We start from the raw sequence: 13,762 nt of genomic DNA on the forward strand, positions 1-13,762 counted from the left end.
CAGACTGTTGCAGCCAAAACAGCGCTGGAATTAACATTAGGAAAATAATAAAATTTGCATCTTGATTCTTCACTTAACTTGCTCTGTGACTGAGGGGAAGTTGTTTTCATGCAAGAGTGCTCATTCTCATAATGTGAAAAACTACAAAGCAAAGCATCAGTGAAATCACATTTTTCATCAACCAAATGTATCTCTTACGACGGTCACAGTGCTCAGTGCTGGCAATGTTGTGACAAAGTAGTCACTTTCTAGAAACTTCTTATGAAAAGTGCTACATATACACAAAGTTACAAGATATTCATGTGCTCACTTTCAAGTACCATTAACATATTACCGTATTTGTTTCATCAAGTCCCCACCTTTTTTGCTTGTTCATTTTGCTAGAGAGTATTTTTAAGAAAATCCCAGACAATATGTCATTTCAACCTTAAGTGATTCAGTAAATAGCTCAAGTAAAGGACATCACACTCAACAAAATTAATGGCAATCCTTAATATCATCTTATACTCAGTCCATATTTAAGTGTTTCTAATTGCTTTTTTTAAATGTGTGTTTTTAAATTCCAGTTAGTTGACATAAAGCGTAATATTAGTTTCAGGTGTAGAATTTAGTGATTCATCACTTACATACAACACCTGGTGTTCATCACAAGTGCCCTCCTTTTTTTAAAAAAAAATTTAATGTTTTATTTCTTTTTGAGAGAGAGATAGAGACAGCATGAACAGGGGAGGGTCAGAGAGAGAGGGAGACACAGAATCTGAAGACAGCCTCCAGGCTCTGAGCTAGCTGTCAGCACAGAGCCCGACACAGGGCTCGAACCCATGAACTGTGAGATCCTGACCTGAGCCGAAGTCAGATGCTCAACCGACTGACCCACCCGGGCACCCCACAAGTGCCCTCTTTAATCCCCATCCCCCCTCTCCTCCTCCTGTCAACCCTTGTTTTTTTCTCTATAGTTAAGAGTCTATCTCTTGATTTTTCTCTTCCCCATCTAGGTTTCTTTATTTTGTTTCTGAAGTTCCACATGTGAGTAAAGTCATATGGTATTTGTCTCTGACTGACTTATTTCAATTAGCATTATGCTCTCTAGCTCCATCCACGCCATTGCAAATGGCAAGGTTTTATTCTTTTTTATGGATGAGTAATATTCCATTGTACATATATATACCGCATCTTCTTTATCCTTTACTTGGGATCTTTCCATAATCTGGCTGTTATAGATAATGCTGCTATAAATGTTAGGGTGCATATATCCCTTTGAATCAGTGTTTTGTATCCTTTGAGTAAATACCTAGTAGTAAAATTGCTGGACTAGAGGGTAGTTCTATTTTTAACTTTTTGAGGAACCTCCATACTGTTCTCCAGAGAGGCTGCACCAGTTTGCCTTCCTACCCACAGCGCCCGAATCTTCCCCTTTCTCCACCTCCTCACCAGCATCTGTCTTTGCGTGAGTTGTTCATGTTAGCCGTTCTGACCGGTGTGGGGTGGTGTCTCCCTGTGGTTTGGATTTGTGTTTCCCTGATGATGAGTGCTGTTGAGCATTTTTTCACATGTCTGTTAGCCATCTAGATGTCTTCTTTGGAAAAATGTCTATTCGTGTCTTCTGCCCATTTTCTAACTGGATTAGTTTAAACCAACTGGGTATTGAGTTTTATGTGTTCTTTATCGATTTTGGATACTAACCCTTTATCAGGTACGTCATTTGCAAATATCTTCTCCTATTCCATCGGTTACCTTTTTAGTTTTGCTGATTGTTTCCTTTGCTGTGCAGAAGCGTTGTACCTTGAGGAGATCCCAAGAGTTCATTTATGCTTTTGTTTCCTTCACCTCCAGAGACATGTCAAGGAAGAAGTTGCTGCGGCCAAGGTCAAAGAGGTTGTTGCCCATGTTCTCCTCTAGGATTTTAATGGTTACATGTCTCACATTTTGGTCCTTACTCCATTTTTAGTTTATTTTTGTGTTTGGTGGAGATAGTGGTTCAGTTTCATTCTTCTGCAGGCTGTGTCATTTTCCCAGCACCATTTGTTGAAGACACTGTCTTTTTACCTTTGTGTGTTCTTTCCCGCTTTGTCAAAGATCACTTGACCATATATCTGTGGGTTAATTTCTGGGTTTTCTATTCGGTTCTGTTGATCTATGTGTTGTTTTTGTGCCGCTACCACACTGTCCTGATGACTACAGCTTTGTAATATACTTGGCGTTCCAGAAATGTGATGCCTCCCGCTTTGCTTTTTCAAGATTGCTTTGGCTCTTTGGCTTCTGTAGTTCCATACAGATTTTAGCGTTGTTTGCTCTAGCTGTGAAAAATGCTGGTGGCATTGCATTAAATGTGTAGATTGCTTTGGGTACTGTAGACATTTTAATAGTATTTGTTCTTCCAGTCCAGGAGCATGGAATGTATTTTCATTTCTTTGTGTCATCTTCAAATGCTTTTCTTTTTTTTTAATGACTTTTCACGGTTGATTCTTTTGAATTGAAATCCAGATCCAAACAAGGTCCATCCATTGCTTCATCACCAAGAGCCCCACCCCCCTTTCCCCTGCTCTTGCCCGGAGCAGAGGTTAGGGCATCTGTCCTGTAGAACGGCCCAGGTCCTGGGCCTGGCTGATGACTTCTGCATGGTGTCATTTAATCCAATCCTTCATCTCTTTGATTACCCAGAGGCTGGAATGAATTTGCATTTAGCTTTTGGCTTTATGTATTCTCCTCAAGTGTGTGTGTGTGTGTGTGTGTGTGTGTGTGTGTGTGTGTGTGTGTGTCAGCGGTGCCTGGACGCTGCTGTGGGAAGTACCACTGCCTCTCCCAAGGAGACGCTGGAGGCGCAGCTACTCTGCTTCTTGTGATGTTTGCTCCATCCCCATGTCTGGAACGTGACAGCCTGTAAGGATTCAGAGGAGTTGTTTTACCTTCCTGAGTCTTGGCCTCCTCATCTCCAAGAGAAGAGAGAATACCTCCTCCCCAAGAAGATTCATGGGCTCACAGATGCAAACATGCTTTCAGACTGCAAGCTGCCATATAGGCATGAGGCATTAATAATAATAATGGTCCTTTCAGCAATTAAAATTTCCTTTGAAAAAGTATTTCCCTTCCTAAGATACCTTTAATTGAGAACATGGCAATGTTCTTTTTTTATTGGAGAAAGCTCCCAGTACATCTGTGAGGATTCAAAACCACCAGCTTTTTCACCAATAGACAGGGCAAAGAGGTGATTAACTCCTCGTGGATTCTGGGCACTCAAAGCTAACAGCAAGATTAGTGCTCCCCACATGGAGCAGAAGTTTATTTAATAGCCCGACTGGGGAAGACTAAAATTCTGTGGGCTTCTAGATCAGAGGAGCAGGAGGCATCCCTGAAGGGGAGGGGAAAAGCTCCTGAAACTTTTATGGGATGGTTTCCTTTTATCAAAAGAATCTTCTACATTCCAGCCCCGCTGACGGCATCTTGTAATACTTTTTTCTGAGGACCAGGAGGAGAATCTTTTAAAGGGATTTTGCTTATAGATTGTCAGGAGCAGACTCGCTATTTAAATTTTAACTTTCTCAGCAAGCTTGCAGCTCAGAGGCTGGTGAATGAGCAAATCCTTCCCAAACTACTATTTTTTTCTTTTTATCAGTACAAATCAGAGTGCCCATGAGATGGATCGGGTTCATTTGTATCAGTGCTCAGTTTAATCTCTCTTCCTGCCAGACCTTTTATCTTCTAGCAGGGAGAGGGAAAAGAATAAATAAAGAGTTCTGTAGATGCACCGGGAAGACTAAGGGGAGCCCCAGAGTACAGGGTGGCAGATCTCACTGAGGGGGTTACACGCTGTTTATACCCCGAGTGAAGGAGCAGAACCCACTGGGCAGAATCTGGGAGGGAGGGCAGGTGGGACAGGCAAGGCGGCCGGTGCTCTCTACGCATCCCCCTCCCCATGGTGATGCTCACTGTCTCAGTCCACGGGCTCCCCCACCATCCTTCTGACTCTGCCCCTTTCTGAAATTGCTGCTGTACACTCTGTACCTGACCGTGCAGGTGAGCTGTTACTTACAGACAAAGTAATCTTCAGGAAGAGAGAGATAGAAGAAGGGACGTTGTATTGAGCACCGCGTCGGTCAGGGGTCCTGCAGGAAGCAGGTGGTAATCTCTATCAGAACAGTCAGGGAGGAAGTTTCGAAAGGGAAGGTCGGGGAGCCTGGGGCTGGAGTCCTGTGACTCAGGACATGGAGGCAGGGGAGCTGCAGGGCCCTGAAAGAGAGACAGCCTAGAGCTGCCCCGCGAGCAGAGCAGAGCCATCTCCTCCATGAGCAAGGACGACCCAGCCTTGCCAGGCAGGTCACCGGGGACACAGAACGGGGAGGGTAAAGTGGGGAGGGACAATGGAGAAGGTGGGAAGGGGACAGAACATCCAGCACAGGGTCCACTGTGGGCTGGGCTTTGTGCTGGAGGCATCAGTGCACGTCTCTTATTTCACCAGTGACCATCTCGGGAGTTGTGATATTTCCTCATTTTTTTCACCATTTAAACAAATGTTTAATTGCAGTAATATGTGCATAACATAGAATCTACCATCTTTTTTTTTATTTTTTTAATTTTTTTTTTTTTTTTTAATTTCTGAGAGAGAGAGAGACCATGTGAGCAGGGGAGGCTCAGAGAGAGAAGGAGACACAGAATCTGAAACAGGCTCCAGGCTCTGAGCTGGCTGTCAGCACAGAGCCCGACAAGGGGCTCAAACCCACCAACTGTCAGATCATGACCTGATCCGAAGTCGGACGCTTAACCCACTGAGCCACCCAGGTGCCCCTACCATTTTGACCAGTTTTAAATGCAGAATTCAGTGGTGTCAGTGTACACTCACAGTGCACCGCTGATCTCCAGAATTCTTTGCATCTGGCAAAACTGGAGCCCTGTACCCATTGAATGTGACTCCCATCTCCCCCTCCCCCACCCCAGGCAGCTGCCAGTCAACCCTCTGTCTGCGCATCTGACCTCCAGGGACCTCATATAAGCAGAATTCTACACTATCTGTCTTGTTGTGACTGCCTTATTTTCAAGGCTTAACCATGTTGGGGTGTGTGTCAGAATTTCTTTTCTTTCTTTTCTTTTCTCTTGTTTTTTCCTTTCTTTTTTTTTTTAAATCAAGGCTGAGGAGTATGTCACTGCATGGAGAGATCACGCTTGGCCCATCCATCCATCCGTCTGGATACTAGAGCCACTTCCACCTTTTGGTTGTTGTGAATACTGCTGTGAACACGGGTTCCTAACAAGTATTTCTTTGAGCCCCTCCTTTCAGCTCTTTGGAGCATAAATTTTGAAGAAGAATGGCTGGATCAAATAGCAGTTCTATTTTTAGTCTTTAGATGAACCCCTGTACCGGTCTCCCCAGCAGGTAGTCACGTTTACGTTCCCGCCAACAGCGCCCACGAGCCCCAACCCCTTCATCCTCCCCCACACGTGCCATTCCCTGACTTCTGTAGAGTGGCCGTCCTAGGGGGAGCCAGGTAGATCTATCTCACTGAGGTTTTGACTTGACCCCCCCACATCCTTTTTACAGAAGAAGCTCAAACAGCGTAAACAACTGTATGTGGAGCAGCGGTGTCCAACTGTGGCCACCGTGTGTCTGCTGTCTTCGGAATGAAAGCTGTCTCCACTGCAGTGTGACATGGCAGGGACAGGCCCTGCTCCCCACAAGCAAGTCTAGTTACATGGACCCGAGAGAAGGCTCTTCCGTGGGCCACATGGACAAATCGCTCCTTTCTGTCAGGGAGCCTGCTCAGCGAAGCAGATCACCATGAGAGGTTTGGTGCTTCTAGAAGGGTCTCAGACTCATAAAGCAAAAAGAGAGATATGTGTGAGTCTTCAGGAGCTCCCTGGGGACGCACACATGGCAGTTTTAAGGAACATAAAGAGATGGGAACCTTATCAGGCATACATTACCTATATCACTGAGCATCAAAGGCCAAGAACACTGAAATGCCCAGCTGGTGGTGAGGACCACATTCCCAGAAAGCCATTTTTGGAAGCAGCTTTATTTGAAATAATTAAAAAGATTCAGCCTCTGTAGTCCAATTGGCATCGTGCTGCAGAACAGCCTAACTTTGTGGGTGAGGAGTCCGCTCACTCCAGCTAGCAGTAGACGGCTCCATGCGGGAGTCCCATAGGCTGCCCTTCAGAGCCTCGTTTCATTGCCAAGCAGTCTGTGGCTACTTCTTGGTGACTCCCAAAGGCCCAGCATGCATTTCTGATGAGCTCCCGGCATGGACTTGTGCACCCTGAGAGCTACGGTCCTTGTGTTCTTGCTTGGTGCGGGGAGCACGCCCACAGCCAGGAGCACTGGCAGTCTGAACATTGCCTGCCGCCACCGTGGAGAGCATGCCTCTCTTCTCTGACCATCTCCAGCGTGGGCGAGAGGTGTTTTACCACCACTTCCAAGGAACAAGAAGACAGTTTGATCTCCATGAGAACACCCCCTGTCCCGCCTCCCATTTCACTTCACTGATAACTTGAAAATGCAGTTCTGGCATCTGAATGATTCCAAATGAGAAGTGCCAGTGGGTGTTCAGATTCACTGCCAGGTCATGTTCATTGCAGGGTATCATTCTGTGAAATGATTGGGTCAAAAAACATGTTTAAAACTGCAGGGAAAAAAAAAAAACCTACAAAGGTGTAGGCGCCCAGCATAATCCTCTGAAGCCGTGCCGGCAAGAGCGCACTTGGCTGACGGAGTTGCTCTTGCGCACCTGCCGGAAGGCTGGGTGCAAAGATATACCAGACGCGCCGCGAATTTCATTACGCCTGTCTCCAGCCAAAGCCACGCAGGGGTGCGGCACTGTGATGGGCCGCCACGCAGATGGGTTGCAAAATGCACAGCCCATCTGTCTTTATCATGCTCATTTCCTCTTTTATTAAAATGTTAATGAATATAGTTTTTATTTATCATTTGGTGGCATGTGTGGCATCCTGTTCTGGGCGACAAATCTGCAGTCTGCCTTACCGTGTGAGCTGACAGAGACGCAGGAACAGGGAATATCTTGGTTCTGTTTAAACTGCCACATGCAGGTTGAGCAAGAGAATTCCTTCACTTGTTGACAGCAGCGTGGGGGCAACGGGAGGTACGCTGCGCTTGGAGTGGGCCCCTGAGTTTAACTCCAGGCCCACCGGCTACAGGCCGCTTACCATGTGGCCACGGGCATTGGTTTCCGCTTCCATCAAACGGGGGTGACCACTCCATCTGCCAGGAAAGCAGATGAGAGGACTTTATGGGGACGCATTTTACATTCAGTTGTTTTCACTCAGACATGTGCTCATATGGTTCTGAATTCGTTTTGCTCGCTCTTGCAGACTCTCCGTGGAAAGTGCATCTGTCAAACGTCGGCCCCGAGATGACAGGCGTCACCGTGCGCGGCCTAACTCCAGCTCGCACCTATCAGTTCCGGGTGTGTGCCGTGAATCAAGTGGGCAAGGGTCAATACAGCACAGAGACGAGCAGGTGTGTGAGTGCGTGGCCCTCGGTGGCGGCAGGGGCAGCTCGGCCTGGACAGACACAAAGCACCCAGTTAGGAGGAGCGAACAGCACCAGGGAGCCACCCGCCCCCCTTCGTGAGGTTGGCCACAGCGGGCACAGGAAAAGCTGCAACCAAGGGAGAAACGCAGGCACTCGTGGGTGGTCCTGGTGGGGTTTTCCCTAATCGCTCTGAGGGAAGTTTCTCACACTTCCGAGGTACCCGGGCGGGGCTGACACAGGCTCTCCCCAATCGCACAGGCCTCTGTATACATGCAAGGCACAGCTGACAGCATTCCCCCGCCCTCTCCCTATCCCAAGTGCCATCAGGACAAGTAAACGCAGTCCCCAGTCCCAGGGCGACCACTGTGGACGCCCATTCAGATGAGACCTGGGAGAATGGCTCCCTCCCATCCACACATCAGCATGCCCTCCCCCGCCCGCCTGGGCATTCGCGGGGCCCACATCGTGGCACAATTGAGATCTAAGTGGCTTTTTTCAAAATGTGGGAGTGTGATGTGAGAAATATTGAAAGAGCCCAAGGAGAGGCGATGAGGAAGGCGTCTGGGGCTGCAGGCCTGCACACTGGCTCACTCAGCCTCGTAATCCCTTCCTGCAGTGGAGGTGCCCTGGGTTCCTCAGACACCATCAGGTCACCTCCTGCGTCTCCTTGGTGCTGGCCTCACCGGCTTTCTGTTCCATTGCCTCCGCCATACCTGCTTCCTGCACATCCCTCTGGCACGGTCAGCTGTGCACTTGGTTTGGTCCATCCCTCAATTTCCGTAAAGTCATTGGGCTCCAGATTCAGCGAAACAGAGAGTGCAGATGGGGACACTTTGTTTCGGAAGCTGATGTCTCCCTCCCTCCCCACGTTCTGCGTCTAGGTTGATGTTACCAGAAGAGCCGCCCAGCGCTCCCCCGAAGAACATCGTGGCCAGCGGGCGCACCAACCAGTCCATCATGGTCCAGTGGCAGCCGCCCCCCGAGACAGAGCACAATGGGGTCCTGCGCGGGTACATCCTCAGGCGAGTAGCCTGTGCTTGGCACTTGCAAGCCGGTGCTTGGAAGAGTCAGGGCTCTGTTTTGCTGGGGGTGGCCTTGCAGAGAGCATCTGCGTATCCAACCGTGGTGCGTACACATGAGAACCCAGCCTCGACGGGGACGTTCTGTTGAAGAGTGAAGAGGGGACGTTATGAGTCGGGGTCAAGGTGTGCTATCCGTCGTAAATCCAGGGACCATGCGTTATTTACTATAACCATTCTTAATTAATAATAATGCAACCAACTTAATTATTACCAGTCGTTACCATGCTGACCACTGCGTTGTTCAGAATTGCCAGGCTTTCTAGCGTTTCAAAGAAATGTTTTACAATCTGCCTTTTTATGTGCGATCACACAGTTTCCAGACGTTGGAAATGAAGCCAGCATGCCTTGGAACACAGTGCAGGCCGAGCTCACACATCTGCAGGCCAGACGTGGCCCAAAGGGTGGCCAGTTTGCTTTCTCTGCCTTATAAGAGTGGTCAAGCTTCTAAGGATGCTGAGAGGGCTCTACTAGCACTTGGCTGGGTTTGAAACAAGGAACCTCTTTTGCCAAAACCACTGCTAATTTTGAAATTGCACCAAATGTGATAATTGCAGCCGTTCATTGACACAGTAGTGAACAGGAAAAAGAAAAGCGGTATTAAAGGGTGATTATAAAATCACTTCCAACACATGGTACAGCCACGGATGTGTTTGTTCACCCACACATGCTGTGTCTCCCTCCCCAGCCTCCCCAGCGGGAGTCTGTCACTCCCTTCATCCCAATGCCCAGCCTGTGGTGCCCATTCTGAGCGTGTGATCAGAAAATAAGGGTTAACAAAGGTCTCGGGGACTAAATGTAATTTCTTAGACAAATGTAAGAAGTTATGAAGGTATAGCTTCTTTATCTCCATTATCTTTGCATGTGGAGGAACTTTCCTTCCGTTATAAATTTATGTAATCAGCACCTTTATCCACATGCATGTATAATTAGCCCATCACCCAAGTTTGCTGCTATTCTCAAGTCTTCCTCAAGCATGTGACTTGTCCTCTAAACATAAGCTAGGCCGTTATGCACCTGAAGTGGTTTAAAGGTGGCACATGGGGCTGGAGGACTGGAATCAGCACTCAAGGCCCTTCTGGTCACTCTTTCCCCAATGTCTTCCCCCTTCCAACAAGAGACCTGGCGCGGGGGCAGCTGTGGGCTTGGGGGAGTTCCCAGATCCCTCCAGAAAATGAGCTGCCCCTGCTCCCCGCCACACGCAGGCCCAGGTCTCCTGTCTGTTGTGGCTGTCATTCCTGTCCCATACTCATCAGCTAATGAAAACCGTTTCTTTGCCCTCTGCCCGGCCTTTCACATGCACGTCCTCCCAGCCGCCTCTGTCTTTCCTTGAGCACACGGAGAAGGTTCCTCCGGCTCTTGCTGCCAAGTAAGGACTTTTAAAAGTCAGCCCACAGAAGCCGGCTCAGGGCGTGGGGTTTAATAATAGAACCCCTCTGATGTTACAAGTCCCCATCGGAGACTGCACATTTCTCTATTTTGTGGGATTACCGCCGTTAAAAGGATTTTCCATGATGATGTCAGGAGACTCGAGTGCCAGGAAGGAGGGCGTCTGTATTTGTAGGGGTCTAAATCAAGAAAGGCCTAAAATGAGGGTGCACTACCCAAGGCCTGTGAATATCAAAGTTTTCAGAAATTAAAGACCCGTGCCAAAACAAATTTGCTGGGAAACATTTCCAAATCATCCTCCAGCCTGCACATCAGCTCTGTTTGCAAGTGTGTGTCCTCCAGGGCACAAGGCTCTGTGTCAGAGCTGTAGCACAGTCCACGGAAGAACAAAACGGAAATGAATCACCTCCGTGGCTCTGGCTGTAAGAAGTAGTTAAGATGTGTGCGCGGCAATAAAATATTTATAATAATGGGCAGGGCGCTTCTTTGAGAGGAGCACAGGGGTTATGTCTTTAAAAACATCCTCCTGTTTATTTCCATATAAAAAAATGATCTTGTTCTGTGCGAGACAGTCTCCAGGCAACGCCTCCCACCAGGCAGAGGGCTGCGCCCCGTGCATCTGTTATTCATGTGACCTTCACAGACGTCCTGTGAATGTTACAGAGGCACCCGAGCCATGGGTCAGAATGGACCAACCTGCCCGCTGCCAGGAGAGGAGAGCAGCTGCTTCCCAGACATGAATCCCGGGGTCTGTTTTGCACGATCCTGTAAACAAGGGTCCAGGAGATACAGCTCATGTAGGCCTCACATGCTTCCTGGAGGAGCCGTGTTTTTTCAAAACCAGAAATAATTACTGCGTGCTTCGTACCATCACGTGTCCTTTGTGCCCATCATTTGGCTTTCTTCTCACGACAACCCCGTGAAAGGCCCTTATGGTGATGTCCTTTCTGAGAGCTAAAAACCAAGGCTCGGAGACATTACGAGTTTGCTCGAGGCCCCAGCTCATCAGTCTGCTTTTCCCTGGACTGTGTCCTGCATCGTGGTGGGTCCACACTAATGAGCTGCTCTGAAGTGGCCATGCCTGACGTGTGCCATCTTGGTTATTATAAGTGGTCCTGGGCGCCATTCACACGCCAGGTCGCCCAAGTGCTGCTGGGGGGCCAATCCTTGCCATCTTCCAAATGGTGCCCTCACTATCTCAGTGCCATTTATTTTGTAGGTGGGGAGTTTGAGTGGGAGTATCTGGCTTGCGGGTTCTCCGACGCCAGGCCTGTGTCCCCGTGAGCCACTCCTTGAAGGCCATGATGTTATATAAATAAACTTAACCCCGGCTGGGGGTGTGGGTAGTTCAGTAAAGGAATAGTGAGTCAGTAGGTATCAGAACCGGATGGAGTAGGAAAGCAGAAATGCGGTATGAGGCATTAGTTCTAGTGTTTGCCCCTCAAAGGGGAGCAACTGTCAAGCCCCACATCCCCTTTCAGGTGGGAGGCAGGAGGCAGCCTCGGGCCTTCTTGCTGGTCCAGTGCTGCCTGCTCTTGATAGTGTATTTTCCTGCCACACAGGCCTCACCTGCACACACAGTCTATGGCTGGAAGGCCACCCACCGAAAATCCTGATTTTCACAAAGAACCTCACATTGCCATCTCCGTGCTTCCTACTGTATTTGCAGCTTTCATGCTCTTTGGAGAGTGCTCTTGTCCTTTGAAGGGCCTGAATTCTGGGGTTTCTTCTCCCCTCCCCCACTGGCGGCAGCAGCCTTGCTGGGCCTTCCCCTGTGTGCCCAGGCACTCCTTCCGCGGCCAGTACAGGTGAAAGGCAGGGCCCTGACCCGCCATCAGGAGTCCTGTTGCCCTGTGTCCCCTATTCCCTCCTCCCGCCCCCCATCAGACAAAGCCACATCTTCCTGAGCAAGAGCCGCCTCCAGGACAGGCTCTAGAGGCTCCAGGAGCTGTGTCACGACTGCGGTGTCGCTCCCAGCTCACGCCCCCGCGCTCCCCCCGGGGAACCAGGTTACTTCTAAAGCCCAAGTCGTGAAGATCCTTCCCTGCCCCAAATCACGCCACGAAAGCCTCTTGTAGTACAAACAGCAATTTCATAACTTACACATTTTCTGAGTCCTGAGTCATGTACATCACTTTTAACACAGATACAACTTGAAAATTATACTGTTCGTTCCACACATTTCCTTTTCAAACACAGAGGTACGGTCGGCATAGAGCACTGTCCCAGCGTCAGGTGCACACGGAAATAATTCCCCTTTGTACACGCTGCAGCCTGACACCCGCAATCATCAGGTCACCATCAGGCACGTACACTGAACCCTTCACCCATTTCATCCACCCAGGCCCCCTTACAGCCAGCTTGGCCCCCTCGGCATTGAACCAGTGCTTTGGAAGTGGGGACACCACCGAAAGCCCCCTTTCTGGTTCTGGGGCCTGTGCGGACAAGTCTAGACTTGCTAGACGGAAGAGGCCTCCCACTTCTCGGCTCTTCCCCACATTTTGGGACCAAGGGAGGGATGCTGTCACTCCACAATCACTGTTATGGCGGCACCAACAGGAACCACACCTGGAGTTTCCGGTGCTAGGCCGCTGTGCTCCGCAGACGAGTTACACTTAAAAAGCTGTAATTTTTCCTTCACCATAACACAGTTGCAACATCAGTTCCATTTTGCCCAGAGCTCATGATCACCGAGAGATTCAGCGACACTGTGTTTGAGTGGTTGGCTAGGACATGGTATTGTCTGGGGCTGACCTCTGGCTTCCCTCTCGTTTGCTGACCTCGTTTCCGTCCGACTGTGCGGAATCACCGCGGGTGCGCCCGCAGCCCGATTCCAGCCATCTGTCCATGCTCTGATGTAGGTACCGCCTGGCCGGCCTGCCCGGGGAACACCAGCAGCGGAACATCACCAGCCCGGAGGTCAACTACTGCCTGGTGACAGAGCTGATCATCTGGACACAGTATGAAATCCAGGTGGCAGCTTACAACGGAGCGGGCTTGGGAGTCTTCAGCAGGGCCGTGACAGAGTACACCCTACAAGGAGGTAAGCTTGCTTTCCTGCGAGGTCTCGCAGTCTGCTGTAGAGCAGGGCGTGTCATGTTCCACAAGAGCATGCTGGGAATACAGATGAAGGGCCTGGTCCTCTGTGGGGGAGGAGAATCGTCACATTCGTCATTCAGTCTCTCTGTTCCTCAACTCTTGCACTGCTGTGGGAGGGACACGGAGAACGTTCTAGATGCTTGCTTCTGGGCAAATAGGCCAGGGAGTATCCACACACATCCCTCAGTCAGTCCACTCACTCTAAGAAAGATCTGCGGAACTGCCTTTTCCTAAATGGAATAATGGTGTTTTACATAGGAAAGCTGGCTGTGGAGACCCGTGTGATCCTGGGAACGTTTTTTGCAGAGAATGATTACTCAGAATCTGGTGTTTAGTAATATGCGCTATGATTATTGGTAATGGAATTTGCAACTTGGTGCTCCTTTTTTTTTTTTTTGTTTTGTTTTGTTTTCTTTTTCAGTTATATGAGCCAAATAGTTTACTAGATGGGTAAACACCCCTCCCCCCCCACCACCCTCCCCAAGGATGACCAGTCAGAAGGACATAGAGAGAGTGCTACAGAGAGCATATGCTCCGACCCAACCCCCTCGCTTCAAGGCAGAGTCCCTGCTGTTTCCTGGAGGACCCGGGGCTCAGCCCCAGGGAGCGCTGGCTTTGGAAGCACGTTCCACTGTGCTTTCTGCAGGAATAAATGGACCCTGTCTGGGTGCAGCTGCATGTGCCCACAGCACCCTGATCCTGCCCGGGGAAA

General features: G+C 49.3%; 1 protein-coding gene across 1 annotated transcript in view; it reads left to right on the plus strand.

Moving 5' to 3' along the window:
* The window catches only part of SDK1 (sidekick cell adhesion molecule 1), a 500,361-nt gene that overhangs the window by 313,789 nt on the left and 172,810 nt on the right, over nt 1-13,762 (plus strand). The window contains exons 13-15 of the mRNA XM_039226081.1: nt 7,321-7,468; nt 8,365-8,505; nt 12,813-12,994. Of these exons, the coding sequence (XP_039082012.1) occupies nt 7,321-7,468; nt 8,365-8,505; nt 12,813-12,994 (471 nt within the window). The remainder of the gene's footprint in view (nt 1-7,320; nt 7,469-8,364; nt 8,506-12,812; nt 12,995-13,762) is intronic.

The sequence above is a fragment of the Hyaena hyaena genome, unplaced genomic scaffold, assembly GCF_003009895.1.
Source record: "Hyaena hyaena isolate Hyena2069 unplaced genomic scaffold, ASM300989v1 scaffold_20, whole genome shotgun sequence".
Classification (NCBI taxonomy): domain Eukaryota; kingdom Metazoa; phylum Chordata; class Mammalia; order Carnivora; family Hyaenidae; genus Hyaena; species Hyaena hyaena.